Here is a 27287-nt window from a genome sequence, read left to right on the forward strand (position 1 = left end):
TCAGCGGGGAGCCTGCTTCCCTTCCTCTCTCTCTGCCTGCCTCTCTGCCTACTTGTGATCTCTCTCTCTATCCAATAAATAAATAAAATCTTAAAACAAAACAAAACAAAAAAAAACCAGACACAAAAACAAAAAGCAATGTAGACTATCTCATTAATAGTTTTAAAATATTGATTACATGTTAAAGTAATAATATTTAGCAATGTTGGGGTAAATAAAATGTATTATTAAATTCACCTAATGTATTTTTTACCATTTGAATGGAATCACTAGATATTTTCAAATAACGTATGTAGCTCCTCTCATGTTACTGTTAGGCAGCACTGCCCTAGATGATTCCAATGGTTTGTTCGACTCTTCCCATTTACTATTTCTTTTTGGGGGGAGAAATGTAACATAGCAGGCATGGACAGCTTATCAGCTTTCATGTTTTGAGCTTCAGGAACATTTTTTGTTGTTGTTCATTTTAGAACAGGATAGGTGAGGGGTGCCTGGGTAGCTTAGTCAGTTAGGTGTCTGACTCTTGATTTCAGCTCAGGTCACGATCTCAGCATTGTGTGATCAAGCCCTGTGTTGGGCTTTGCACTCAGTGCAGAGTCTACCTAAGATCTTTTCTCTTCCTCTTGCTTACCCCTCCCCTCCCCGACCCCCCCCCCCCCCAGCAATGGTTTGCATCCTCTCTCTGTATCTCTCTTGGAAGGAAGGAAGAGGGGGAGGGAGGAAGGGAGGAAGAAAGAAAGGAAGGAAGGAAGAAAGAAAGAAGAAAAATTTGAAACCACCGTCATTCTTTAATAGTATATAAACAATATTAATGGCATATTTTGACTTGATCAGTCTGTGAAATTTAGAAAAGATTTTTGTTATGTGTCCCTATCATTCCCTGTATCCATGTCCTTATCCAATCATTCTGCTTTCTTGGATCTGTTGTTTGTTTGTTTTTAAGATTATTTATTTATTTGTCAGAGAGAGAGAGAGAGCACAAGCAGGGGAGAAGCAGGCAGAGGGAGAAGCAGGCTCCCCACTGAGCAAGAAGCCCAACATTGGACTCGATCCCAGGACCCTGAGATCATGACCTGAGCTGAAGGCAGATGCTTAATTGACTGAGCCTTCCAAGTGTCCCAAATTTGTTGGTTCTTTGTCCCAAGAAATGTACCAGCTAAACCACAGGTGGACAAGGACATGTGTCAGTCATAGGGCTTAGGCTCCCCAAGTCGAGCCCTCTGATTCCAAGTCTGAAGTAAAAGTTGCTTTTTCAGGTCCTGTGAGCATAAAATGACTTCTGGGCTCCGTGCCCGTGAGGAGCAGCCGCAGGCGGCAGAGCTAGAAACTCAGACCGAGGTGCGGGGCCTTCTGGAGGATTACAGGAACAGACAAGGATCCTAAGGGACAGCGCAGAATCTAATCCCACGGCTGACATATGAGTCGGAGCCAGTGTCTTGATATTACACAGTACTGATTTCTGGGTCTATTCCCCATGGGTTAGTTGAGTCGCTACTAGGTTTCTTCTGGGCTCAAAATGGTACGTTTTCTGAGAGAACAAGTATTTCACTTGGGCCCATAGCTCCGTTTCCCTCCGAGGATGGGAGGAGTCGGGACAGCTTCTCTGCTGCGGCCACTCCAAAGGAACAGGCTCTGATTTGATGAAATTGCCTTTGACACACAGCTGGGAAGTGTACATAATGCTTGGGAACTTTCTGCCTCACTGGAGAGAAGTACAAAATGTCATTTGGTTTAAAAAGAAAGAGAGAGAGAGGGAGGGAGAGACAGAAAGAGGAGAGGAAGAGGGGGGAGACAGGGAGATGGAGAGAGAGAGAAAAAGAGGGCGGAAGGGAGAGAGGGAGGGTGAGGGAAAGAGAGAGAGACTTACTTCCCAGAGACAGCTATCAGAGCATCAATAAATGTCAATTCAGAACCAGCATTACCTTGGTAAGCCTGATTTTCCTATGATGAGCTCTGACCCTCCACTGAACCCAGCTCAGTGTTCTTACTGTTTGCACACTTCCCTTCCCAAGAGAGGCACTCTCGTGCAGACCTTCAGCCCCCAGACTGTCAGAGGCTATCAGAGGCTACAGAGGAAACCTGCTCTTAAGTGTGACACAGGACTCTTGGCCTTGAATGAATGCCTCCCCCTCTCTCTTCCCACCTCTCCGGGCACTGCTACTTCACTGGGGGGGCTTCTGCTGCGCTTCCACATGAGCGCTCAGTCTGAAGACCCCTGACCAGCAGGCAGACTCTGGGTCTCCCAAAGAATCTCCCACAATTTCTTTCTCAGCCCACAGAGTACACAGATCCAGAAACCGGGGGCTATCGTCTACTCACTTCCTGTTTGTGGGAACATCTGTGGAGAGAAAGTCAGGAAATGGAAGCAGGAGCTGTGTCTCCTATCAGCTGGGGAGGCGGGGCTTGTTGCCCCTTGAATAGGACTGAATCCTCTCAGTGCTCTGGGATAAGCTTGTCTTGTCACTCACATCAGTTCCCAATCCAGCTGAGCCCGGTCAATGTCATCCATCAGCTTCATCAGCTTCTTCTTGAACTGATGCTCGAAGCGCACGTCATCTTCAATAACCAGGGTCTTCTCCAGCTCTCGGTCGATCACCTGTAGAGGTCATCAGTGGGAAAAGACCTCATGAGAAGTCCAGTGCCTATTTTTTATTAAGGTAAGTATATATTAAAATGTCGAGAAGACAGAAGCAGAGTAGGTAATAGCTCATTACTGGAGTCTAAGCAAATGCCATCAGGGGTAGATTGGATAAATAAACTGGGGTCTGCTTTCCCCAATGAGGATGTACGATCTATAATTAAATGCAACGTTATAAGATGAACCTCCCAACTGTGGTCCTGGGAGGATATACCTCAACACCCTGTAGTTCCATTCGTATAAACGAAAGTACAAAAGCAGACAAAATTATTTTGGGCTGTTAGAAGTCAAGACGGTGATTACCCTTGGGGACTGTTTCCCTAGAAGGAAATATGGAAGATGTGCTTCTGGGGTGCTGGTAACCTGTTTCTTGATCAGGGTGCTGGTTGACATGGCTGTATTGTTATCCCATTTGTGAAATTTCATTGGCCTATGTTTTACGATCTATGTAATTCTGTATTTATCTATTACATTTCACTTAAAGTTTAAATTAAAAAAAAAAAAGATTGGCATAGACTGGGTCATTCAAAGAAGGAAGGCACTCAAGGGGCCCTTCTTTAGGGACTTTCTCTTTTCTTATGGGAACTGACCCTTAATCAGGAGCCCCACACTCACATACCTCCCTCCAAGCCATGAGTTCATGTCCTGGCTTTGCCACTTCTTATATAGCAAGATATTTAATTATTTTCTCTTGGATAAAATGGGCCCATGTGTCCTGATTGACTTCATATGATTTCTGTGTGCCTTCTTGTAAGAAATCATTTAATAAATGATGACATGCTAGATACACACAATACAAGGCATTCCTACTACGGACAAGGATACACCAAAAGGAGTGTGGCCTCCTGAACATGGGTGTCTTCCTCTGTCATCATCCCAAGTGGCAACAAGGCCCCTTCTCCTTGTTTGTCACTGGCCTTGTGTCAGAGGGAGACATGAGGCAACAGAAACTTCCAAGCGTACTTCCAGAACAGAATGGGTCCACTTTATATCTGGCCCTAATTCACCTACAAAGTCCCACTTTCCTTCTTCCTCATTACAAAACTGCCTATCTAAATCAAGCACTATTTACCTCTTTCCAGACAGAGTAGTGGCTGAGAAAGCAGCCGATTTCACCCCTGGTGAGAGGCCTAGAGGAGTAGGGATCTCGATATCCGGGCAGCATTTCAATATTCAGGGCCTTCAGCTGACTTGTGTTGAGTGCTCTGCATGACAGAGAACACGTCTGAAAATTAACATTTGAGATGTCCCCACTACAGAAGCCAGAAAGAGAGAGTTCTGGATGTTCCTCAGAGCCCTTCGGCACATTGAGGAAGACTTCTCAGGTTTCCCATCATTTCTTAGGGAAGGATACAATGATGTCTTATACTTGGTATATCCCTCATAATTGCCAACGTAGTTCTAAGTATCACCAGTTTTTTTAACAGTTTGAAAAGGTATTTTCCTAAGGAAGGACAAGTGGCTAATAGCATTAAATACTGGAGGGGATGAGGACAGGAAGAACTGTGAACATAACATGTGCGTGTCCTTTCTTTGGACCTAATTTTTTTTTTTTTAAACTTAAGAACAAAAATGGAAGAGACAATCTTGTGAGCAGAAAGAGAGAAATGACTCACTACATATAAAGTATTCTCAACAAGATTAATAGCTGATTCTCAGAAACCATGGAGGCCAGAAGGCAGTAAGCCAACATATTCAAAATGCTACCTGAAAAAGACTGTCAACGAAAAATTCTATATCTAGTCAGACTATCCTTCAAAAATAAAGGAGAAATTAAATTATTTACACATAAATAAAAGCTGAGGGTTTGTCGCTAGCAGATCTGCTCTACAAGAAATGCCAAATGGAGTTCTAAGGCTGGTATGAAAGGAAATTAGAGAGCGACCTAAATCCATATAAAGAAATAAAGAGCACGGGGACATGTAACCACATAGGTAAATATAAATGACAGTTTAATGTTTTTCACTGATAACTCTTTTTTTCTCTTTAAATTTTCCAATTTAAATTATAGCTGCATAAAGCAAAAATGGTAAGGCTCTGTTATAAGGCTTTTAATATAGAAAGAAGTCATTTGTTTGACAACAATAGAACAAAGGACGGTGAAAAGAATGAAGCAGTATGGAAGCTAAGCTTCTGTAGACCACTGAAATTCAGTTGTTTTTTTAATCAAGATATAACTGACTTATAACATTATATTAGTGTCAGGTATACACCATGATGACTTGATATTTGTGCTTATTATGAAATGATCACCACACTAAGTCTAGTTAACGTCCATCCATTCACCTAGTTACAAAATTTTTTCTTATGATGACAATTTTTAAGATCTACTCTCTTAGCAACATTCATACATATGCAATGCATATTGTTAGCCATAGTCACCATGTGGTACATGACAGCCCCAAGACTTATCTATTTCGCAACTGGAAGTTTGTATGTTTTCACCCCTTTCACCCATGTTACCCACCTTCCAACCCTGTCTCTTGTAATCACCTCTGTCCTCTGTATCTGTGAATATGGTCTTTTTTTTTTCTCTTTAGATTCCACATATAAATGAGACCATTTGGTATCTGTCTTTTTCTGTCCGATTTATTTCACTTAGCATAATGTCCTCAAAAGCCATCTATGTTCTTACAAATGGCAGGACTTCCTTTGTTAATGGACGAATAATATTTCCTTGTATATATTTACATACTCCACACCTTTTTCATCCATTCATCCACTGATAGAACTCTTAGGTTCCTTTTGTAAATAATGTTGCAATGAACATGGGGATACCTATATGGTTTTTTTTTTTATTTTTTTAGGTTGATTTTTCATTTTCTTTGGATAAATACCCAAAAGTGGAGCTGCTGGGTCATATGGTATTTCTATTTTTAATTTTTTGAGGAACCTCCATACTGTTTCCCATAGTGGCTGCACCAGTTTGCATTCCTACCAACAATACATTAGTGTTCCCTTCTTGTTACATCTTTGTCAACACTTGCTATTTCTCATCTTTTTGATAATGGCCATTCTAACAAGTATGAGGTGATATCTCATTGTGGTTCTGATTTGCATTCCTCTGATAATTAGTGATGTTGAGTACCTTTTAATGTACCTGTTGACCACCAGCATGTCTTCTTTAGAAAAATGTCTACTTAGAACCTTTGCCCATTTTAAAATAAAGTTATTTGGGTTTTTTGTTTATACTATTGAATTATATGAGTTTTTATATATTGTGGAAATTAATGCCTTATCAGGTATATGATTTGCAAATATTTTCTCTCATTAGGTAGGTTGCCTTTTCATTTTGTAGATAATTACTATATTTACTATATAGTAATTACTTACTGTATAGTAATTACTAATTTACTATATAGTCCCATTTGTTTACTTTTGCTTTTGGGGTCAAATCCAAAAAAAAAAAAAAAATTGGCACAACTAATGTGAGGACCTTACCCCCTATGTTTTCTTCTAGTACGTTTGTATCAATATAAACTAGATTGCTATACATTGAAATGTTAATTGTAATCTCCATGGCAGTCACTGAGAAAATAACTAAAAAATATATAGTAAAAGAAACAAGAGAATTAAAATGGTAGAGTAGAAGTTATCTTTTTAACACAAGAAGGCAATAACGAGGAACAGAATGTCAAAAATTTCATGGTATTATATCTCCGACAAGAAACTTGTATGAGGAACAAATAAAGAACTCTCACAATTCAACTCACTTCCCTTGGTCCACGTGGCCTATAAATAAAATTTGGGCTCCTAAGTATTTGAAGAAGTGGTTCCCCAACTCCAGTGCACCAAAGAACAGGGCTACCAGATTTAGCAAGCAAAACATGGAACATCCAGTCAAATTTAAATCCCACATAAACAATGAGTAATTTCTTAGTGTAAGTAAGCCCATGCAATGTTTGGGACAAATTTAACTGAGTGTCCTATATTTTATATTTTAACTGAGTGGCAACCTTACCTAAGAATCAACCTTACCTAAGAATTTGAGGCTTCTTAGATGCAGATTCCCAGTCCTAGCCCTAGAGATCAGGATTCAGCAGCCTTGGGCTGGGACTCAAGAATCTGCTTAACCCTGGAGACTCTGACATGGGTGTCCAGGCCACATTTTGAGAAACTGATTAAATTCTCCAAAAGTCATAAGACACTTCACAATAGCTTCCAGCCACTCCTTAGAGCCATTCATATTCCAAACTTACATAAAACATGGAACTGCAGGTTTTGCAAAAATCGACGCCTTGAAATAAAGTGTCAAATAAAAGGGCAAAGGAAAATGAGATAATAAACAACAGCTAGAGCAAAACTCTTGAAGGAATTCAACCAAGTTCCCTTTGTGAATTTCCTGCCATATTCTTGGGAAACGTGATCAGCCCAGGCAGGCTCTGGCAAGATCTCACGCAACAGGATATACACATCATTGTGCATGTTCCCCCATTTATTCTCCTCCCCATTTACTCTCCTCAGGTGGCCCAGGTTTGGCGACTTTGGTCTAAATCAGGCTCTGAATGCAACTCTAAATGCATTCCTTCCAATATATTATAGGAAGCTGGAAACCACCACAACCATTGCGAAAACCCTCAGAGAGAGGGGGAAATCACTTCCATTGCAAGCCTTCAGCATAATGAAGACCAGAGTTCGCTGGATGGTGACTGGATTGCAGGCCTACTCTACCTGGTGAAATTAATTTAAATGCTGCTCTCATTCATAAAGCTTTTCCCAAAGTAGGCTACGTGTGGCGGTTAGAACAGTATGTATTCTAATGAATCTAGATTCCTCCCGCCGAGCACTAACCCTCTGTCAGAGAGGGCACCTTCCCACTCCAACCACAACTGCAATTCAAGAAAAAACCCAACCCACTTTCCATCCACAGCCTCGACAATCTTGACCTCAATCTCTTGCTCGTACAGGGTGCGTAACATCCGGTCCCGCCTGTCCTTTCTGCGCTTGAGGTTGATCATGAAAATCTAACACAGGGAGGAAAAAGGAAAAGAAACACAGATTATTCAAGTCTTCCTTTAGGCTGTTTGAAAAGTTAAGTAAATGTAAGGACCAAAGTTAGTTAGAAGAAGGAGTGGAAAAAAAAAAAGGAAAACCGTGGTGAAGATCTGTTTATATTTCATATCAAGTCAAATGATATTAATCCAAACAGAATGACTTTCAAAATTGAACCATCTGCAGTGACCTCACCCTCTCTTTGTTTCTCTGATGCTTGTTGGTGGACAGGTTTGCCCTGTTCTTGAGATAGGAAAGTTCACAAAGTTACTCTTGAGGAGGCCAAGTGTGAATTAAACCCCAAACAGAAGACTCAGAGGTAGGAGGCAGTCGGGCACGTGGTTAGACTTATTAGCACATAGCCCCAAGTCTATATCCTGACTGTTATTTACTAAGTATTTTCCTTGGCCCAGTTCCCATGCCTCAGTTTTCTCATCTGTGAAACTGGGATGATCCTGGTCCTATCTCATGGGTTCTCAATATTAGCTATTCTTAGATCTCATATCCATTGTAATAAATTTCAAGTCATTCAAAGAATGAGAAAAATCTAGTCTTAATACATTCCTTGCATTTCCAAAGGTTTCAAACAGAATTATCAAGGTCTTAATGTTGGGAGATTCTTTGCCAGAATTCTTCAACTCCCCTAGAGACAAGGGGATTTTTTGGAAAGAAGTAAAGAGAAGGGGCTCTACTATTAGAGGCAGCCCTTTGAGGGAATAGAGAAATGGAAAGGCATCATCTGCACATCAAACTCGTCCATGAAGTCTCCAAAAATATGCTTCCAGATTCCTTTCCCATGAGGGCTGGGTTCATCTGTAGCCCCTCATCTTAGCCCCTATGTACCTGATGGCTGCCTGAAATACATACGTATCATGAAACCACAGCAGGGAATTATGGGTAGTGAGATGGTCCTGACTATTCTCAGATTTAAGGAGCCATGGAAATACCTCAAGACTCATGAATGCTATTATAGGTAAACATGGGTATTTCCAAGGTCCTTTTGCTACAAACAATGACAAATTCACTCTGAACATTACACTAGGCCTCTAAGAGTAGGAGATTTTAGCTGCCAGCAAGAAATATTGATGACACGTAGTCTGTAGCATAGAAAAGGAGACCCTACAGGAATAAGTAGGATGGCATTGGCTTCATCCTGACTTAACTACTCAGATCACTTTGAGGAAGACATTGAATGCTTCACGGTCCAGTTCCCTCGTTTGTAAAAGGGAGAGTTGAACCACCTCACCTCACAAGAACAACACAGATTAAAATGCCAATGCTGTGTGGTTTAGACAAAGCTTGCTTTATGTCAAGCCCAGAATAAAGAAGAAACTAGGTCTTGTAACCAGCCTGGGTACTGGGGATGAAGCTTTGGTTCACTTATTCTGCGTATAACCATCAATATGTTCTATGTTTTACTGGATCAAAAGCTACACTAAAATTTCAACCCATCTTTCCAAAATATTCTCACTTCCATCCATTTATATAGCTCTGGGCTAAGAAACTGATGGGAGAACAAGATGTCCTCTTTAAAGAAATTATCCTCTGATTTAGGGCAAAGTGAATTCGGGGCATCATGATTTCATTACTTCTCTGATGACCTGAGTTGATTTCATTACTTCTCTTGATTACTTAACGGAGTATTTATTTTTAACGTAATTTCTGTGGTGACTCTACTTGCCTTGTAACTTGGGGCTTCATAACTTAATGGTTGTGTTCTTTTACATTTCATGTTTTTCCTGTTTAGGATCACAGTGCGATGGGCCATGTTTCATCCCACAATTTTAAAAGATACGGAAAGGAAAGGGCATTTCCTCCCGTGTGTGCATGGAGCAGCCCGAGGTCACTCCAGGAGAACAAAAACAAACCCGAACAAAAAAATGAACAGAAATACAACAAAAAGTCCCCTCAAACCAGAGTCCTCTAGCCTGGGAAGACTTTAGTAAATAATAATTCAGTCCCAGCTTTAGCCAGGACAAGCGCAGTAAAAATTGTAGCCATGAAGGAGAAACACAGACGGCTTGCTCATACTTAGTGGACAGCAAACAGAGAAAGAACCACAGAGCCAAATGCAGCCCAGACACCGCCACCAAGGTCATGGAGTACTCAAAGAATGAAAAAAGCACATGAAAATCCCCCCTATCCACCATCTTATCTCTGTTCTTAGACCCGCAGCACCTCCTAGAGTTGGCATTTTCCAAAGACTTCCAGTGGGGACCCAGTCCTTACAGCCCCGTCCAAATGGAAGACCAGAGCTAGAAGATCCTGGTTTTGTCCCACTTGATTTCCCTTGGCTTGCTCCTCTGAGGAATGTGTTTATTTAATTAATTTATTTGTTTTTAGAGGAATGTGTCTAAATAGAAAAATGAATCTATGTAAAGACACTTGGGTCCTTTCACCTGGAGAACGGAGGGCTGACGAGGGTTGCAGGGAAGGACAGCTCTAGTGAGATGTGAGAGCTGGTCCAGTGCGTGATGGTGGCCAAACCTCTCTGCAGCCCCGATTGTTTTAAAAAATTATTTGCACTTTATTCTAATTCCTCTCTCCCACATTAAAATCATCTCTTCTCATTCTACCCTCTGTGGAAACAGCATAATAGCTGCTAACTCTTTCCATTTAATATTCAGGAAATATTCTTTCCCATTCCTGAAGCCCAGATTCACGTTAATTTTATACAAGAATTACCAGTGCCCATCCCAGCAGCTTTTAGATGGCTGTACCTGGGGACATGTGTGATCCAGCAAAGAATGATAAACAAGGCTTTTTCTTTGACTGGAGCGATGGTGGGAGCGCACAGCACAAAGCCTGGCCTATACCATACCCAGAATCCACGGAAAAACTCTGTCTCAGTTTGTGGATCACCAAAGGCTTGAATACTGATCTGCAGCTACATGACCGAAGGGACCCACAAAGGATTCAGTGACTTGGGAGTCACACTTTGTGCACTCCCAAGTAGCTGTAGTATGTGTTACCAAGAGAGGTATCTCTTTATACTCCTGCTTCCTTCTTCATGCAATCAAAACTGTACAATAAATATGGCCCTTGGCGTGTTATGAAGTTCTTGCCCACTGAAAGGCGGAATTTCACAACAAATTTCTTTTTTTCTCTTTTTCCTTTCCCTCTCAGTCCTGCCTTCAACCTTTTTCCATGGAAGAACAGCACAGAGAAAATAAAACACAGACTGTGCCAGAATGGTTTCTATGCACTCAGAATAAAGTTAAGGTCCTCAAATACTTAAAACATTATCCTCTTTACCCTTGAATCTTGATAGAAAGGTTCACAAAATATAGCGGTATCTGTTCCTAGAAAATATAAAATTTGCTCTTGATTAAATAGTAACTTCTTTCCAACCCAATGACTAATTCATTTTCACCACGATGCTCCTTTTTTTAAAAAATTTTTTTGCTTGAGTATCGCTGACACACAATATTACATTAGTTTCAGGTGCATGTGATTCTCTTTTTTCATCTTTTATCTTTATTTGTTTATTTTTTTATTTTAAGTAGGCTCTGCACCCAGCGTGAACCTTGAACTCATGACTCTTGAGTCCAAGAGTTGCATTCTACACTGACTGACCTGGCCAGGCACCCCAAATCCTCCTTTTTTAAGATGAGAAAGCTGAGACACGATACAAATTGAGTGGTTTTCCCCAGACCTTGGTGCCTTTTCAGCCACCAAGCCAGTTTCACTGGCTCTCAGATGTAGGATCTGGCTTGCCCTCCAATATGAACATGTAAGCATGCCACATACATGCACATGCGTGAACATGCACACACAGACACCTTTCCTACCTCATCGAATCCCATCTTGTCTGGATATTTAGGGACAACTGAAACAAACTGGGAGGGTTCCATTGGAGGACCGTCAACTGGAAGACACAAGAAACACACAGAGCATTTTGTTAGTGAAAGGCTCAGGGAAGAGGATTCCATCCACACACCTGGTGTCCGGGAACACAGTCTGGATGTCCGGGCTGGGGATAACTGCCCGGCAGTTCTCCAGGACTGAGTGGCTACACAAGAACCCTGATGGCCAGGATTTCCAGAATGCTTGTTCATATGCAGACTGCAATATTCACTCCATTTCCCTTAAGACTTATTTTCAGAGGAGATGAGAGTCAGTCTATGGTAATGGTTAAGAGTGAAGCCTCTGGAGTCAGATGATCTGGGTCCAAACTTTGCTCTGTGAAGATCTAGAAGAGTTAAGTGACCTCTCTGAGCTTGTCTCCTCATGTGTAAAATCAGGATAATAAAAGTATATCTCTCGTATGGGCCATGGTAAGCGCTGTGAAGTGTGTAAACCTGGCAATTCACAGACCTGTGCCCTTGGGGCTAATAATACATTATATTTTAATAAAAAATTTTTTAAAAAGTATATCTCTTAGGGTGTTGTGAAATTTAAGTGAGACCTGCACGCAAAGCACTCACCACAGTAAATGGACACAGGAAAAATTCAGTAACTTTTCAGCTGTTACTTAATGTGGCTCATAATGAAAGACCTCAAAAGTAGGCCAGACTTCTTCTAAATAATGCTTTCTCTGTATATTTTAAAGGGGACTTGTCTGGGACTATTTTTATCCCATTCAGGCAGGTTTAGCTACAGGTATGCAAAAGGTCCTTTATTTTAACGGGAACTTGCCTTTGAGGGCCAGCCCACAACCCAAAACTTGGTACAGGGCTAACAGGTAAATTTCCAGGTAAGGGTATACTGCATCTTAAGTAATAAAAGATTTACTTATTTCATACTCCAAAAAAAGTTTTCTTTACAAACTATACATTTGAAAGTTCGGAGGCCCTGTTGAGTGGGGAGTCTGGAAAGGTCTTGAGGATTTTTGGAATTGCAAATCCAAAGTACTCCTTTGGTTTTCCTTAAAGGGGTAATACAAAGAAAACACAGTGAGAGCTGGTCACTTGGGTGGCTTGAGGAACTGCTGGTGGTGGCCATCACTACTGTTCAGCAGTCACCATCTCCTCCACTCCAGGCAGAAGAGAAGAATCACTTCCTCACACTTGAAGTTGGTCATGGGCTCATGAATCTCTACTTCTCAGCTCTCCAAGCCCTCCTTCCACCCTGCCCCAGCCCACCACAATGGTCACAGTAGCAGATGTTGATAAAGGAGAAGCCACACACATTTGAAGCAGCCTAGAATCATGTGCCAGCATCTGGAGGACAGGTGCCCAGAAGGACGCGAGGACCACTGCGGGCTTTGCATTGCAAGAAATAGGCCCTTGCTAGGAAGCCAATGAGATTTTTGTCACTATTTGATATCCCAGTGTAACCTCTTCATCCTTTTGACTGAGATACTGTCCAAAGAGTATTATTTGTTTAATGTATCCTTCCCTGGGATATTAAAGAGAAACCACGACATCCAGTTTCACTTATCATCAGATGATGTGAAGTTCTAAAAGGTAGTGAGACGGGTTTCCTAAGTCCAACACAAGAACTGGTCTAATTCCTTCAAGTTTGACCCCTATGGTCACATTTTTGTGAATACACAGTGCCTGTGTTTCTGTTTCCATTAGAAGCTCAGAATATTTTGTTCCTTTCTGCTCCACCCCACTCCTCATTAATTTTTTTTAAATCAACAAATATTGTTGGAGGGGCCACCATGTACAGAGTTAGGCTTTTGAGAGAAAGGAACTTAGCATACAAACTCCTTCTTGTTCATAATGTTGTTGGAGGAGCTGCCTGGCTCTCCCTCCTTGAGTCTTGCAGTTGGGAGGGGGTTACATTTTGAGTTCCCCTTTTCACGCTGTTGGTCTGTTTGGCACTCACATGGCCTGCGTGGCTTTAACAATTCAGCCAAAGAGACTGCTTTTAGCCACTTTGCTTCCATCAAACATGGGCAGTCATTGCAATCACAGGACAAGTGTCCCTCACAAGCCACAAGTGGTTGGCTTCTGAAAGCCACCATTGAACAAAAATATGAGAAATATGTCTGGGTTTTGTCCCCAGAGACTAAGCAAAGCCACGGGGAAAGACAGGGAACGATAAAGTTAGAACTAAGAAATTAACTGTGCAAGGAGAAGGGATGTGTCTTTGCCTCATCAGAGTTGAAGGTTAGGTATATCCCAGCTTTGGTTTGGGGTCATTTCTGACTCCATCATTCATAATTTGAATCCCTCTCTAGACATAGCCCCTCACTGTGCCACACCAACTGAGACAATGTGCTTCACTGGCTCCTGGATAGTTTCAAGACCTAAGAATAATAATCACAGTCATTATGATAGAGATCTTATTATCTACTGAACTCTGGGTTACACTCTTGACATATATAGTCACAGTTATTTAATTTTCACATGTCCCTATTTTTACAGATAAGGAAATAAAGGCTTCAACAACTTGCCCAAGGTCACAGAGCTGATAGAGCTGGTATTTGAACCTAAGTCTGCCTCCTAAACCCTTTACCCCCACTCGGCCTGCCCCCAAAGCTGGTCCTTGGTAGTCACTGGCATCAAGCTGGATTGGCAAGTGGGCTGAATTCATAGCTCATTTAGCCAAGTCTTTCTTCTGGGTGACCATTTTTTCTGTAGTCTACACTGGACACACACCATCCAGCAGCATACAATGCACCAGCCCAGTCATACCCCCCCATCAAAATATTTGAGAGATTATGTTTGTACCAAATCCTAACTAAATCATAATCATTTAATCATAAACCTAAAGTTGTTCTGAACTTCTTCGATTGCTGTAGTCACCACCCTAGCTCAGATTCTCGCTCACCATGATTGGGCTATTTTTTAAAATTTAATTAATTAATTTACTTCTTTTAGAGATGGAGAGAGCATGAGCTGCTGGGGATGGACAGAGGGAGAGGGAGAGAGAATCTTAAGTAGGCTCTGCATTCAGCATGGAGCCCAACACTAGGCTGGATCTCATGACCTTGAGATCACGACCTGAGCCAAAATCAAGAGTCAGACACTTAACCGACTGAGCCACCCAAGCGTCCCCATGCTTGGGCTGTTTTAATATTTTCAAACTCTCATGCACTTAGTCTTGCCTCGTCCTAACTCATTATGCACACTATTGTCAAAATAGTCTTCTTCAAGCACGATGCTGTTCTCAACAACAACGGTCACACTCAACACTTTGCAATTTGTTAAGTGCTTTCATATTCATGACATCATTTATCCTCGTTTATCTTTTGGTTGTTTTTATAGATGAAGAAATTGAGACCCACCCAGATGAGGACTTGCCCAAGGTCAAATAGGGAGTAACCGGTGCCAAGATCCAATAGTGAGCAATTGGTAAGATCACTGGACCGTCCAACTTCATGTCCAATAATCTTAGTATTCTTTACATGACATTCTGTGGCTTCAGAATGTTGTTACTGAGAATGGGCACCTGAGATCTCCCATCAGCTCATGCTCTGACTCGCAAGACCAATCCCCACATGCCTCATATAACCCTTTGACTTCTTTCACCTTTATAAGAAGTAGCCTCCAATTTTCTGTGCAGGAAGCACATTCCCAAATTTTCTATATGGCTCCTAACATACAAAGTGAGTGAGTATGGGTAGAGCAATGGACAGAGTGCTTCCTGTGAGCCTTAGCAGGTGCTACACCCCAGCTCCCAGCCCACCCCAGCTCCTCACTCTGCTCTCTGAAACTCCAGTCTGTAGTTCATCAACTCTTTGACGTTTCAGTCCCTTACTTTCTCTGAATGTCTCTTCACCTTTTTATTTTAACTAAAACTTGGTTTCCTTTGGAGGACACTGCTTCCCTTTCACCCATCAGAGTAGAAGCTGATTTTTCTTATCTCCCCCAATTCCCCGCCGCAAACTATTTCCCTTTCATCCCTCAAAACTCCCAGTTTCTTGAAGTGTGTATTAGCCCCCTCTGCCCCGTGGTCATGCCTCTTCAGCCACTAATAATGACAGCCTTGGGCTCACAGTCTTGCTGTCCTTACCATCATTCTTTTTTTTTTTTTTTTAAGATTTTATTTATTTATTTGACAGACAGAGATCACAAGTAGGCAGAGAGGCAGGCAGAAAGAGAGGAGGAAGCAGGCTTTCCGCGGAGCAGAGAGCCCGATGCGGGGCTTGATCCCAGGACTCTGGGATCATGACCTGAGCCGAAGGCAGAGGCTTTAACCCACTGAGCCACCCAGGCGCCCCCTGTCCCTACCATCATTCTTAAAAAACTTCAGCATCCATGTGGTGATCCACCGGAAGACTGGGATTCTAGTTCCTGCACCAACAATCATTCTTTCAGTGACCCACTACCATGTCCCCATCACCTCTTCATGTCCTCAGGTCCATCGGTATCCAACCTAGATTTCTTGGGCTGGCACTCTAACCCCCAACTCCCTCAGAAAGACTCTTGATTTGCTTCCCTGGATCTTACTTGGTAAAATCCCAGGCCTGCTTGAACTTGATTATCCACTTACTCAATCCCAAGAACACTGCAAGAAAAATTCACACAGTTGTGTTGACTGAATCACTTTAAAATTACAACCACAGATGTCACACTGGCACTCGACACTGCCAAATGATGCAACTATGCTTCCATAGTAAATTTACTTTCCCACTCTCCGAGCGATCTGTTTTATGCCTTGTCCTCTCTCCCGACACCTCCAGCATCTCTCTCGAGCTGATGAACTATGTACCTCATAAAGAAAATACTCAAAGTAGACCTATCTCTTCCTTCCACCTCAAGCCCACAAAACCAGCTGCATCTGTACCTACACATTCTGCCTTCCCATCTGCTAGTGTGCAAGAAGCATCTCTGTTCCCACCTTGGACAACGTCTCCAATTCCGTCCTAGATTACAACGCCTCTTGTTTTCTCAAGGACTTCAGCCTTACAACTGCCTTCTTCTCTTCTACATCACCCAGTTCTCCTTATATATTGGATCCTTCTTGTTCATATATGAATAAGCTAAAAATCTATCTTAAAAAGAACACAACACAAAACAACCTCTCCTTTAATCTCTCATTCCCTTTCAGCCAGCATCCTATTTCTCTGTCCCCATCTCAACAAGATTCCACTTTCTCATCTCCCCATTGTCCTCCCTTTGACCTACTCCAGTGGGCCTGTGTCCCCATCATTGCACTGTAGTGGCTTTTATCAAGGTCATCACAGATCTCTATCTTGACAGAACCAGTGTTAAATTCCCTATCCTCATTCTATGGGCCTTCTCAGCTGCATCTGGCTCCTTCCTGAGACATTTCTCAATCGTTCCTTCCAGCTTTTTGGCTGTTTGTCTCCCCCAGGGATCTGTCCTATTCCCTCCCCCTCTTCCCTTTCTATGATCTTTTACTAAACAAGTTCGCACTGTTCCATGACTTCAAATGTCCTTTTAATGCTAATGACTTTCAAATGTCTGTCTTGAGCTGGAGTATCTTCCCTGAACTCCACAATCATATCCAAGTATCTCCTAACTTTTTCACTGAGATGTTTTAAAAATATCATAAGTTTACATGACCAGAACTTCCCTCCCCACATCTTTTCCCATTTCACTAAAGGGGATGCCAGGACAAAATCCTGGTGTCATCTGGATTCCTTCCTTACCTTTGTTGGCTGCATCCAGGTCTCTGTAAGTCCTGTTGGCTCCACAACAAAATTTATCCCAACTCCACCTGCTTCTCCTCACCTCCCTGCCACAGCCAGCACCCCAACCACCATTTTCTCTCACCAAGAGAGAGGTACAGCTCGTGCTATACTTAAACGTCCACACCACCGAGTGATTTTTCTATATGCATATATCACATTATGCCACTCTCTCCACCCCATCCCAACACACTACCCCATTACTTTTAAAATAAAATCTAAATTCTTAGCTGTGGTCACAAGGCTCTGTCTGATCCAGACACTTCTTCCTTCATGACCTCATCTCCTTCTACTCAACTCCTCTGTACTCTGACCACACTGGCCTGTTGTTTTTGGAGCATCACAAGCTCTCCTAATAGCCTTTATAGTTTTTCTTTTGGAGCTTTTTGTTGTTGTTTAGTTTAGTTTAGTTTTGTTTTGTTTTAAGTAGGCTCCATGACCAGTGTCAAGCCCAACACAGGTCTTGAACTCATGACCCTGAAATCAAGATCTGAGCTGAGATCAAGAGTCAGATGCTTAAATGACTGAGCCACCCAGGTACCCCTGTAGTTCTTTCTGCTTGGAACACTCTTCCCCCAAATATTCATGTGGCTGCTCCCCTGATAGATTGTCTATCTCTCTGTGTTGGAATATAAATTCATTGATGGTGAAGTTTCTGCTGATTTTGCTAACTGCTATATCTCCAGCATCTTGAACAATGCATGGAATATAGTTAACTGTTTAATCAGTACTTACAGCCCCACTCTCTCTTCTAAAATATTCCCTGTCTTCTACTGCTTTCAGAATGAACATTCTGCCTTAGGTGGGTAATTCAAGGGCCACAACAGTTAAGTCACTCCAACCCTCAAATTTTATTTACTTCTACTGTTCAAAGCCAGCCCTCTTCGAGGGTGAAAATGCTTTTTGGATGATATCTTTGCTCGGTCTGTTTCCTCTGCCTATAGTGCCCTCACTGTACCACTTCTTCTGTTTAAACTTCTAGCAAAGCCCAATCTGAGAAACACCAGGCCTTAGTGGACTCTTAGAACACACCTGCCCACAGCAATTTCTCCCTCTTTCAAATTCCAACTACTCTTATATGTGCTTACAAAGCACTATACTGCACTATTGGGATCTTTTAATGGTTGTCCTATGTCTTCAGTTAAATATCTACACCCAAAACAGAGAATGTTTGTAAAATGTTTTGAATCCCCAGTACCTTCATAGAGTGACTCACAGATCGTAGGAAGGCATTCAATGTTTGTACATAAATATAATTCTTGTTCTAATGCTGAAATTGGTATAGTCTATTAGCAGTCATTTCTTTAATGCCCATTGGATTCCAGATGCTGTACAAAATGCTTTTAACATCTGGATCATCTTTCCTGAGGACACTTGACAGATATGATTTCATCATTAATCTTTTTCTTTCTTTTTTTTTTTAAAGATTTTATTTATTCATTTGACAGACAAAGATCACAAGTAGGCAGAGAGGCAGGCAGAGAGAGAGGGAGGAAGCAGGCTCCCTGCCGAGCAGAGAGCCTGATGCGGGGCTCGATCCCAGGACCCTGAGACCATGACCTGAGCCGAAGGCAGAGGCCTAACCCACTGAGCCACCCAGGCGCCCCTCATCATTAATCTTTTTCTTAATCCTACAGTGCCCTCTAGTCTATATTTCTGCATTATTACCCTCGAAGGTTTGTTTTTCTGATCATTTTTCTTACTCCAATTATGTTCTACTTTTTAAAATTCAGAATCTGAAATGTTAACAAAATTATAACTGAAGAAGGTAAATATAAGAATTAAATAAAATGCCAAATATAAAGTGCCTGGTACTAGAGTTGGTATGGTCTGGGAGGTCAATAATGAGAGCTATATATTACAGATTCTTCTCAGATGAATTCTACTTACATAGCATGGTGTTGTGCATATTTGTAATTTATAATAATTAAAAACTTTATTGACAATGTGTGTGCTTCTACATACAGGGAAGTTTCTGTGCTCTCAGTTCTATGGGGAAAAACAAGAGAAGGCAAGGATCTCACTGGTCCTCTCTGAGCTGACATCTACTTGGAGTCAAGTCTGATGGCCATGAAACAGGGGTGATAAGGAGCTGTCCATAACCAAAGGTCAAACTGAGCCCTAATAATCACGTTTCAATGTTTTATGGAGTTGATGCCCATTATTTTATTTGCCTCTCCCAACCCTGCAAAGTAAGTGCTATTATCTTTACTCTACGGATAAAATAACCAAAGCTCCAGGAGGTGAATTCTCCCTTCCTAAAGGACAGAGCTTGGTTTGAAATTCATTATTTTGGAATCGGGTTCAGTGCTCTTTGCAATACAGTTTTCATGCATTTCCTGTTCGTTCTTTCAGTGGTTTGGTCATCCATTCAGCAACAAGTTGTTTAATACCAACCATATATCATGCACTGGGCTAGGTGATTGGGATAAAAGGCAGTAAGATACTGCCCTTGTCTAGAACACAGACAACAGGCAGAAACAGTATGTATTAAAGAAATTCACACAAAAAAATTGCTAAAGGCTGGTTCAAGAAATACTGTCACAATGAAGCAGCTCCCTATTCAATTCTCATTCCCCCCCATGAAGGCTGGATTTTTTTTTGTTGTGTTCATTATCCCTATTATTCTCTATATATTTGTAAAAGTAGTGTTTCTTGTTGCTTTTTTCAAACCCAGGGACACTGAGATGAGGAGAGACTGGATGGCTTACAAGCTACAGTGCACACCAGCATGCAAAGGTTGTGATGGCAGGAGCTCTGCCCTCTTCATTCTGAGTGTAGTCTATGGACGCACTTTGCTCAGCACCACTGATGTGCTCCAGGTACACTGAGCTGACCGATGTTTTGCAAACAGAAGCTTATGTAAATACAGCAAAAGAGCCTGTTATTTAAAGGACTCTTATGAATCTTTTAAATTGTTATTGTCTTTGTTACCTTCAGGTCCCAACCATGTTTCTTAAAAAACAACAACAACAACAACAACAAAAACTGTGTTTCTTCTCTATTTTCTTGCTTCTCAGTTACTTCTCAAACACTCTGAATTCTCATTCAGCCTTTTCAAAATCATCCTCATTATGGGCATTAGCTGAAAAAAATCCACTGGACTTCTCAGTATTTCTCTTACTTGAACTTCCTTCCACATCTCACACTCCTATTTTATTGAAATTCTAGGATGTCGCATAATCTTGTAGATGAATCTCAACTCAGTGTCTTTAGGCTTGATAGATTCATCTCTCCATCTCCTCACTGGACATTTCAACCTAAACTCATTCATTCTTTTACTCATTCAATTATTCAACAAATATTTACTGGGTGCCTACTAGGTGATAGGCAAAGGACTATACCTTGAGACAAATATGATCAACAAGGCATTTACTGTCTGAAGCTGGGAAGCAGGAAATAGATATTCACAAGCAACTCAGTGGGTCTAAAAATGAACTCATGGGTTCTCCTTTATTCTACAAGCTCTATACCATTTAAAACTCCTACAGTGATCCCAAAGCATTCAAGTCAGAACTTTGAAACTTTTCTCTGCTTCCCTTTTGCTCAGCCATAGACTGTGGCTGAGTCCCTTCAAGCCTATATCTTACGGTTCCCTTAATCTCTTCCTTCCTCTCCATTCTCCCTGGTCCTACCCTAGCTTGGATCCTTACCATCTATCGCCTATTTTACCATGTAATGTCCAAAATGATCTCTTCACCCCTGGCCTGAGACCAGCCATCCCCATCCCACCCTACTCCAGCCATACTTCTCTTACCATGAGAGAGACCTTTCTAAGTTCAGATTTCAATCAGACATTCTCTGCTAAAAAATGTCTTTAAGAGTTCCCCTCCTTTCAGGAAAAGTCCAAACACCTTCTTATACATTAGAGGTCCTTCTGGCTGGGTTCCTGCCCACTTTCCAGCCTTACTTCCTGCTGTGCCTCCCCAACCATCCCCACTGCCCCTCCCCACCACATCCTACACTCCCATGATGAATAATGGAATTTCTCAGATGTTACGTGAAAAAGAAATGCAAATATTCCGTCCTCTCGGAATCCATTTGAACATCCTCCCCTAGGCAGAGTTTATCCATTACCTTCTGCTTTAGCCACACTGCACATTCTACATCCTAATTAGTGCAGCAACCGGTAATTGAGCATTTACTGATTCTGACATCATGCTAGACCCAGAAGCGATAAAGGACATGAGCTTTGCAGGTAGCAAGATTGTGTCAAGTCCCAATTCACTGTTTGTTTAGCAAGTTGCTGGCCCTCTCTCTACCTCCATTTTGTCATCTGTGAAATGGGGATAATAAAAACCCTTTCATTGAGTGTTGTAAGGATTAATGAGACTACAGACAAAAAATACTTGCCTAGTATCTGTTACATGATAAGCTATTATTAAGTTGAAGTCAAATTATTGTTATTGGACTTTTTATATATATCATGGAGAATTTGCTCCCAAGCCCTAAGGCTTTATCTCCATTTCACAACTAAGGAGGTTAGGTTGCTTTTCCAAAGCCATGTAATTAGAAAGCAGTAAAAGTTTAGAGTTCGGATCCACGTGACAAAACACCATTCTAGCTCTTAAGACCTTGTGTGAGATGTATTTCCTGTGTGCCCAGCTTCGCCACCCGGATTGGAAGCTTGTCGAGGGCAGACCTTGTCCTATTCATATGTCACATAGGAGAAGTTTAAGAACGAATGAACAAGTGAATGTTTCAGCCAAGGCAGACTGATGGCTGTGAGATCTCAGTCCTGGGGGAGGGGAAGAAGGGCTGGTATGATCACAGTGGCAAGGGAACAAGAGGCATCCCCCAGGTTCTGGGGTCACTCACTCATCGCCTCTATTTGCACGTGGATGAGGTTCTCGACGTCCTCCTGCAAGGTCTGATGGGGCTTCAGGGGGATGGGCAGGTAGCCGTAGTGCTCTCGGTTGCAGACGTACATCTGGATGCCTGAGGACCCAAGACACCAAAAAAGCAACCAATCAGAAAACACAGTTCTTAGTTCTCTAGAGACAACTAAGGGGAAACACACACACACACAGAGACCCCAAAATCCTTAGACTGTGGCTGAAGCTGAGTTTGGCACTGAAACTGAACAGTAGTTGTTTCAGACACTGTCTGTAGACCTCAAAAATGCTCTTTATTAAGAAAATTTAACACAGCATTGGAGGCTAATAAAAACCATGGGCCATTCTTCAGCTCAGAGGAAATTGATTTTTTTCTCTCCGAAGAAAAAGCATCCCCGTGATCTGAAAATGAACACGAAAGGCATGAAGGGATCAAAGAAGGCAAGCAATTCCCATTCCAGAGAACAGAATGGAACACTGTAATCCGCCTACAGGAAATAACAAGAAAATGAGGAATAAAACCCACATTTGATATGAAAGCCAACAGGAAGATCCTGCGAGGCTGACAGATTATTAAAGCTTAATCTAGGCATACGAAGAACAAAAAACAAAGGAAATTTAGAATTCTCCATGGCGTCTCCATGGTTTTATTTCTTCTCTTAGCAGGCATGGATTGGGAGCCAACCAAGAGATGTGAAACTTGTATAACAGATTCATAAAGGGACAAAGTCTGCATTTCAAGTCCTGGTAAGGATCCGCAGTGTAGCAATACCAGAAATATGCGCCAGCCCCGTTGTATTCAACACTGGGTCTCCAGGCCCCATATGGTTAACTCCAAGAGCTGCTAGCACCTCTGTTTAACCAGACAGCTGGGAATATAGGAATCAAGATGGTCTCATAGAGATCCAACAATTGACAGTCCTGCCTAATGAAAAGATTGCTTAATTCAAAGGATGAGTCTGCCAAGCTCTGGTCCATGGGTCCAAGCTTCGGACTGGTTAATTGCTGTAATCATCTATGCTTTCCAGACACAGAATTACCTGCATAGTGACTTCTCTATGTTGTGCAGATGAAATTTCCTCCAGTCAGTTCTATCACCTGCCAAATCAGGTGAAGCTGTCTCATGGCATTAACAGAGAAGAACGGGGGAAAGAAAAGGGCCTTTATCCTCCTCTTTACTGAATCTGGCTCAAATCAGGGCTGTTCCAAGATGCATGGTTGCTTCTCTTGCTTCTCCAAGTGAACTCACTAATTCTGCTGTTTGCCCACGCAAACGCTTCTGAGGCGCTTCAAACCCAAATGTAGCCTCTTGCAAAGTTATGATGAGATCAGGAAATGGAAGGAAAGTGATTTCATGTTTCAGTTGCCTCTCGATCCTAATTAGGTGACTCATTTTACCATTCACCTTTCCAAAGCTTCAGTAAAAAGGGAAAGGAGACCTAGAGAAGCTGTCCATCAAATGTGGAGGGACAAGAAAGGTATTTTCACACAGGCAAGGTTATATGTATTATTTACTATCGCACTTTCTCAAAAAGCAACTGGATGATGCGGGAAAAAGAGAAGTGGGGGAGGAGTAAAGGGGAGGAGAAGAGGAGGGAGTGGATCACAGAAAACAAGGAAGACCTGAGACATAATTGACAGGGGCGTCCCTATGGGAGGGAGGGGAAGGGTGTCTGGGGTTGGGGTCAGTAGGTGTGGTACCACTCAGATGCGAGCACATCTGAAGGCTCCAGGAGAGACATCTTCACAATCATGCAAAAAGAACATCTGAAAAATCGGACCATTCTAAGAGAGGTTTTAGACAATTAGAGCTTAGTTTTAGATTGTATAAGGAATAATAAAACTAAGCAAAACCCAAAAAGGCCATTTTTAATTTAAAGATGGAAGGAAAATTAACATAGTCTATAAGTGGCTCAGCTTGGAATTAGGTTTGCATCACTCTATTATTTTTTCTTTTTTAATTAAAAACATTTTTTAATTTAAATTCAATTCAATTCAATAGTACATCATTAGTTTTTGATGCAGAGTTCAATGATTCATTAGTTGCTTATGATGCCTAGTGTTCATTACATAACTCTAACAACAAAAACACTGGCCATGATTTATCTTAAATCACCATATAATTCTATCAAGAGGGCAGGGGAGAATGTGTTTGCACTGAGGGGGCACAGGGAGGATAGAGAGCTAACTCCTCACCTTCCATAGTGGACAGTCAATCCATAATGCCTCAAGCAAAATCAGAGAATCGAGAAGTAGCAACATGAGCACATTATTTAGAAGCACAGATATAATACTACACATCTACCACCATCTATTAGAGTTAGGTGTCTGTCTTCTAGAAGAGGGGAATGTTGGTACAGGGGGGTAATGTGTAGGGGACTTCTAATTTTATAATAAATCTTGGAACACTCTTTGAACTCTTTGAACTACATACATGGGTAACTTGATAAAACCATAAACATTTTTAAAGGAAATGTGTTGGTCATTAGTTAAAGTCTATGAAGGAATCTGGTACTCTCAGTGAAAGCTACTACTAGAGAAAATTTTCTGTCCCTTCAGAAAAGAACGATAAATGAAACTATACCTCAAAGCTCTGTACTTGTCTTGTGAAAATATCATACATTTTCTTGTGCTCACATAGTACCTTAAACAGCAAATTGATATGCTTATTTTTAATTGATTTGATGACAAATCAGATTCGGAAGGGCTATGACTTGTCCAAGGTCACACAGTAAGTCATTAGCATGAAACCTTGGTCTCTAAAGAGCCAAAGCCAAGTAAGGGGACCTTATCTGCCCAGGGTTCTGAAGCCAAGTCTCAGAACCAGAACTAACTCTGAGTTGCCATTCTTGCACGTGGGAGGCATGTTGATTACCAGTGCCATGTAGGAGGCAAATCTGCCTGCCCATCACCCACATCTCTTGCTTTTTTTGACTCAACAGCAGACATTCAGAAGATGACTGACTGGCTGGTGCTGGAGATGGCTCCTGTGGCCACGATACAAAGCCCACATCCCTGGCCACAATGGGAAGTGAACTCCTGACTTTGGCTTTCTTATAGCTACAGAGACTTGTCTATGACCCCTATGCTCCCCTCCGGGGCTAGATGAGTGGGAACTCCCCAGTGCACCAGCACACTTGGATTGCCCCTCCCACTCATCCACCACATGTGGCGATGACTGGAGTTAGAGGTGAAAGGTTAAGGATCAAGGTCTGCGGTTAGACAGTCCTGCTGGGTACCTGCAGGCTCTTGATTGCTTTTCGAACATTTTACAAATGAGCTTTAATGGGTGAAACACAGCTCGGAAGCTTCACAGAGTGAGAATAAGAGAATGAATATCATCTTTCATCAGGGGAGAAGGGGAGTGCTTTGCTCTGGATCTCCAAAGCTCCCGTGGGCCGTACAGGGCTCCCGGGCTCATTCTTGTCTCTCCTGGAAATACTTCTAGAGAAGTTCAAGTGCCACCGTGGAGCCATAGGACTGTCAGGAAAGCTCTTTCATTTCCCCCAAATGACAGTAATTCTTTCCTGCTTGACCCCTGATGCGTTCATGGTTTATGCCACAGGTGTGACCTCAGCTTGTCCTGCCTCACAACTACTACCAAGGTTTCCACATGGGAAGACCTTATCTCCCCCAGTAACACAGAGCCTAACACGATGCCAGGCATGAAGGCAAGGCCTAGGGTATTGATTCTCTCTCCTTTCTCTTCTACCTCCTCTCTCCCCTGTTGAATCACCAGACAGCTTTGGGCCTCTCCACCTGTTTCCAATGTCCTGGGAAGGCCTATGGGAGTCTGACCCACAAAAAAAAAAAAAAAAAAAAAAAAAAAAAAAGGAAGTTTGAGTGAACAGGCCAAGCAAAGGACAGAGATGAAAAATTCCTACTGAGCCCATGTCACTCTCCAGTCCCAAATCCAGTTCTTGATTTAAAAAAAAAAAAAAATCCTAATAATTGAGTGCTTGGGTCACAATAATACCTTATGCACTATCAAAGAGGGCTCTGTTAGGCAAAGGCCATTACTGTAATTGTGAACAGTTCACTTTCTTGGAACATCCTTACTGCAGGCTTGGAAGCAAAGGGACTGGCACAACCCAAGGGAATGAGACGGTCCCAAGTCTGCTTCCCATCCTGGAGAAGTCAGAGCAAATCACCGATGGAGTTTTAAAAAGGCAGTTTCCATTAACTTTGACCCAAGAACCTTCATAAAAACTCCCAATCCAGATGAGGATAGGAACCCAGCTTTGGCCTTGACCCAGGGTTCAAGAACGCCTACACCTGTCCCAAGCACCTAAATGGCTCTAGCAGCCAAGAGAAAATAATCAGCCTTCCCCATTTCCACCAAATATTCTCATTCCTACCAAGTCTACAACTGATGAGTGGGATACGGATGGCTTTAAAGATGGCCTGATGTGTGCGCTATAGCTTGAGCTGGTATCAACATTCTTACCTGCCAGCAACCTGCCTCAGTTTCCTGGGGTCCTGATCCCATCCCCCCTAATGTACATGGCCACACGAGTTTATGCACCACCTGTCTGGTTTCTAAGCTCACTTTTGTTGGTGGTGAAGTGGCACTTTTCTGGCTCATGGATAGTGGGACCTGACTTCTCTCAGGAAGGTCGAAGGTCTCAGTGATCTTGAGATTACAGCCTTGCTTGAGGAATGTCGTATATCTTCCTGCTGAGTTGCCATAATGAATGAAAGCCTCCCTGATGGCATGTGCAGGGTGACACAAGAGAAATGACTTACCCTCCTACTGACTTTCATCCTCAAAAAGCCTACCGACCCCACTGGAAATGTTTTCCAGTGGTTCGTGAAAGACTCTGGCTCTGCCTTTCCTTGCATGGGGACTGTGGCAGAAACCGCTGGTTACCTCCACAGATCTATCCCCTCCTCCTTTAGAGTAAAAGAACTGGGGCTCTAGATTGCATAGAATCAAAAGCACATTCTGAGCCCTGCTTCCAGCTATGTGTTGACCTGTGACTAAGTTCTGGCTAAGGGGACATGCATGGAAGTGACACGTTCAAGTGCTTAAATGAGAGTGCCCTTCCCTCTCCAACTTACACTCACTAGCTAGAACGCATCCATAGAGATGAGCTGTCTTGGGTCATCCAGTTAGGGGTGAAACTCCTGGAGGATGGAGAAGCAACAGAGAAGGAGCCAGGGGCTCTGAAAACTTTGGGGAACAGAGCCACTCTGCCAGTTCAGACTTTTTTAAAGAAGAGATGAACTTCTATTTTTAAAGCCTGGGGTCTTTGCCAGTGTTGTTTCGGGC

The 27287-nt window shown here is 42.2% G+C and overlaps 1 protein-coding gene across 1 annotated transcript in view; it reads right to left on the reverse strand.

The window, feature by feature from the left end:
* The window catches only part of LOC111150864 (collagen beta(1-O)galactosyltransferase 2), a 99091-nt gene that overhangs the window by 3546 nt on the left and 68258 nt on the right, over window positions 1–27287 (reverse strand). The window contains exons 6-10 of the mRNA XM_022508506.1: window positions 21999–22118; window positions 11422–11498; window positions 7496–7602; window positions 3711–3843; window positions 2469–2596 (exon numbers count right to left, since the gene is read on the reverse strand). Coding sequence (XP_022364214.1) covers window positions 2469–2596; window positions 3711–3843; window positions 7496–7602; window positions 11422–11498; window positions 21999–22118 — 565 coding nt within the window. The remainder of the gene's footprint in view (window positions 1–2468; window positions 2597–3710; window positions 3844–7495; window positions 7603–11421; window positions 11499–21998; window positions 22119–27287) is intronic.

This window comes from Enhydra lutris, unplaced genomic scaffold (assembly GCF_002288905.1).
Source record: "Enhydra lutris kenyoni isolate GAN:26980312 unplaced genomic scaffold, ASM228890v2 scaffoldscaffold24, whole genome shotgun sequence".
Classification (NCBI taxonomy): domain Eukaryota; kingdom Metazoa; phylum Chordata; class Mammalia; order Carnivora; family Mustelidae; genus Enhydra; species Enhydra lutris.